This window comes from Diaphorina citri, unplaced genomic scaffold (assembly GCF_000475195.1).
Source record: "Diaphorina citri unplaced genomic scaffold, Diaci psyllid genome assembly version 1.1 scaffold15105, whole genome shotgun sequence".
In the NCBI taxonomy this organism is placed as follows: domain Eukaryota; kingdom Metazoa; phylum Arthropoda; class Insecta; order Hemiptera; family Psyllidae; genus Diaphorina; species Diaphorina citri.
In genome coordinates, this window is record NW_007392469.1 from 1 (window position 1) to 4143 (window position 4143).

Here is a 4143-nt window from a genome sequence, read left to right on the forward strand (position 1 = left end):
AAGTTAAATTCTTCTGCTTTAGGGCACCCTCCAAGAGTCAAAAATTATACAGTAAAATTTCTTCATATATTATACAATTTGACCAAACCCAGTCGGAATGGTGAACTGCTCTCGCTGAACAACTAAAATTACTAAAACTAAAAAAATAAAAAAAAATAGTCTTTAGTACAATCGATTCTAAACTTCAACCTGATTCCTTCGATTAAAATCGGATGAACTAAGTTCTGGTGATAGATATACCTTTTCATGTTATTCTGTTTTCCTACTTGGATAATAAACTCTCCAGACAAGTTCCATCTTACTTACTTGAGTTTGCCATCTGTCACACTACCCTTGACTATGTTAGACACATAGATGCTACTGTCATTAGGATAGAAGGGATCATCTCTACCGCCTACTAATTCCAAGCCGAGAGCCTCATTGGGTGATAGATTGGTTAGGTTCATATCCAGCACTTCCGTATCCCATTCCTGTGAAATAAATAAATACCTAGGTAATTGATGGTTCAATGGTAGCGGACAATTTATGTAAACTTATTTCACAATGCACATAGTGTATGCAGAACTTACACAAAATGATTCGAGATCTAACTGGACTTTTTTTAGTTTAGTTTAAACAAATCAACGGGCTGAGCCAATTTCAAGATCGATTGAGGAGGGGACAGGTTTCTACAGTCATACTCATACACATTCCATTACCTAATGATTATTTAAAAAATCTGGTGTGAACATCACACGACTTTCTATTACATTTGTGGAATACGTATTTGAAAAAAAAAAAAAATATAAAAAAAATGAAAATTTTCCAAAGTCCCGAGCCTGAGCCGCCTACGGCGGCCAATTTTCGACCAAAAAATTCCTATCTTAAAATACTCCCCATGTAATGAGGGATCATTAAAAAGTGTCCAAAAATTGAACTTTTTTTTTTTTTTTTTTTTCTAAGTCCAAAATAATCTTTACTTCTAAGTCCCGAGCCTGAGCCGCCTACGGCGGCCAATTTTCGACCAAAAATTTCCTATCTTAAAATACTCCCCGGATAAGGAATCATATAAAGTATGAAAAAAAAAAATTGATTTTTTTTTTTTTTTGAAAATTTTTCTAAGTCCGAAGTTTGAAGCAACATTGACTTTGGTTGATATCTGGATGAGTGACTGTCCGATTTTTACCAAATTGTTACAGTCGCGTCCTTGGACCATACCGGAATAGCATACCAAATTTCATCGCTCTAGGACAAACCGTTCTTGAGATATTTTGTATACCACCTTTTCCCATTTAAACCTGTAGTACACACATACATACATACATACATACATACACACATACATACATACGTACAGACCATGGGCTAAAAATCACTTTTTTGACATCAGGGGATCCCAAAACGGATATTTCCAACCATTTCCCGATTTTGAAAATTTGGACCGATTGCAATACTTTCATTACTAGTATAGCTCCGCTAAACTGTAGTAATAGAAAGTAAAAAATCTGGTGTGAACATCACACGACTTTCCTTATCCTATTGAATGATGCTTATTTGAGTGTTCTTTTACCCTAACTTTTACAATATCTCTAACCGTTTTGTCGCTATAGCTGAAAACCGCCAAAAAACGGTCGAAATCTGTCAAAAGCGGTCAAAATACCGCCAAGCGCAGCAAACATCTCAACCAAACGTTTTGTGTTGCATCCTTATCACATTTTTTTGTGGGAACAGCTACATGATACCAAATTTCAATACTCTCTAGCTCTTACCGTTTCTCGAGATAATATTTTTAAAATTAACCAGGCAGACACGCCACACACGGACCGGAATGGGCCTGAAACTTAGGATTTAGCGCTCTAAGGACCTCAAAACGTGTTTTGACACTTGAAAAACTTGACAGCTACATCGAAAATCTTGACCCGATTACTTCTTTACCGGTTTTCCTCCTATAGGATAACAGGACAAGTAACAACAAACCCACCATATAAGAACTACTCCATTACAGAATTTTTCTGCTTAATGTTGTCCAACACGTTCCTACTTAACTCTTTAATAAAAGCCGTGAATATTCTTCACAAATAGTTCCCCTCGTGGCCTGGTCAACAGTATGGTCTGAAACTTGTTCATCTCCTGGAGATGTGGAATGATTTTGTTCAGCTGAACATTGGTGTTCCTATCAGTCCCCGGAAACAAATGTTCAGCTCCCACCAGGGTGTTGCAAACTGGCCTCTGATTGGCGACGTAGGTGTTTTTACCAGCCTAAGATCATGGCGTTGCAGACTTTCAAGCACCTTCTCCATACGGTGCTCGAGATTCCTTCCAGGCTTTGTTATTGGTTCTTCTATGAATTGACTGAATCAAGTGAAAGTTTGTGTTGAATAGTCCCGGGAGTTTGTCAGCCCTTTAGGTGAATTTTCCATAACGGAAATCGGAACCCGACACCTTGGATTTCCCTCTGATTTCAGTACAGGCGCCACTTCAAGTTTCCAAGAGACGAACCGGTTTCATTTTTTAAAAAGTTTTCGAGTGGGCAGTGGGGGAAAATGATTTTAAAAGGGGCACGACTCTGGAATGTCCATAGCCCAATGGTTGTCTGTCGTTTCTCGAACTCTTGACGGTTCGCCACCCAGCATATTTTCAAGTAAATTATTCCATATGAAATTAAAACGAAGAGTGAGAAGAGAATTCAGTTTCCCATCTTATGGTGGTCCCAATTACACAGGTTCGACTGTAATTTATAGTTTTATAGTAGTATGTTAGAGTGTAAGGTAATTTTTGGGAGTTCGATTAAGACTTTTTCTTCAAAAGAGTTTCATTCATTTGTCAATTAAATAATAAATACTTAAAGTGAGAAATAATAGTAGAATTACCTAAGCCAGTAATATATAATACATTATGCTCATAACAAATAATGAATTGATAAACATTCAAACGAAAGAGCATGATAAAGACTCGTAACAAGACATACTGCGAGACTCAGTTCATTCTCAAAAAAAAAACCACCCCTGTAATGTATTATGTGTATTTTCAACTCTAAACAGCACCTGTAAATTTCTCAAAGCTAGTAAAGTAAGGGAGAACTCACTGGATGAGTAAGTATTACATGATGAGACTGAAAGCATCAGGAACCCCTTCCTCTACAATTACACCTACATGTTGAGTCACCCCCTTGACTTCCAAGGAACTTCAGTAACCAGCTTGTATTACTTACCCATCAATCATATCGTAGTGAGCTACCTAATGGTCATGTTAATCATTAAGTCCAATTAAACCTCACCTACAACTTGACCACAAATGATAGACACAGGGGATTAATATGGGTCATGTACAGGGAACTGATTAGGGTGTTTACAAAATATAAAACAATTTTTACCCAAGGCCAAACATTAAAGTAGCCTAGGATAGATAGTACTGTACGTTTGTAGCTACATCCTAATAATATAGAAATCTAATGATGGAGAGTGACAAGTACTAACTTAGTCAGAATTGCTTGTTCCCCAATGACATGAAATTAAGTTCATCGTTGGTCACCGACGCTTAATGGTTACGATTTTTTTTTATAACCATGTACATACTCTTTAACCGACGATACCTCTCATGAATCAATACGACACTGTTCATTACTATAGGGTGGTTTTCAACAATTCCGAGACGAAATGGTGTTTATTAAAGTACTGGTTAAACTATAAAAGGATTTTCATTTTCATGATGTATAAAGTAATATCCATGGTAAATCTTGACGGATAAAAAACATGAAAAATCCATTAATCATCCAAGTATGATCAAACATAGAACTATTGGGATTGGATCTAAACAGAAGTCCTATCCATTCATAGAACCCATATAAGTAGATCGAATTACTGGATATATACATGAAATGAATGTTCTCTAGTTAATTTACCATTACACTTGGTGTTTGTAACGGAAGTTTTTGTTATTGTCCTCTTTGTAGTTAGTTAGTACTACTAAGTTTTTCAAGTAGTAAGTATACTTACTACTAACTCATTAATGGGTCTATAACAATTCCTTAGTATTAGTATACATCGATATAACTTGAGATTTCTTAGACCTGGTTAAATAAGTTGTAGTCAATCATTCAATGCACGTCACCTGAAGATTTAGAACTCCAACACCCAAACCCCAGCTTCAATATTTTTCCACATA

At 36.3% G+C, this 4143-nt stretch overlaps 1 protein-coding gene across 1 annotated transcript in view; it reads right to left on the bottom strand.

Annotated features, from left to right (window-relative positions):
- Positions 1-286: 286 nt before the first annotated feature.
- LOC103523083 (disks large homolog 5-like) overlaps positions 287-4143 on the bottom strand; it is a 10257-nt gene continuing 6400 nt past the window's right edge. The window contains exon 2 of the mRNA XM_008488155.2: positions 287-470. Coding sequence (XP_008486377.2) covers positions 303-470 — 168 coding nt within the window. The 3' untranslated portion in view covers positions 287-302. The remainder of the gene's footprint in view (positions 471-4143) is intronic.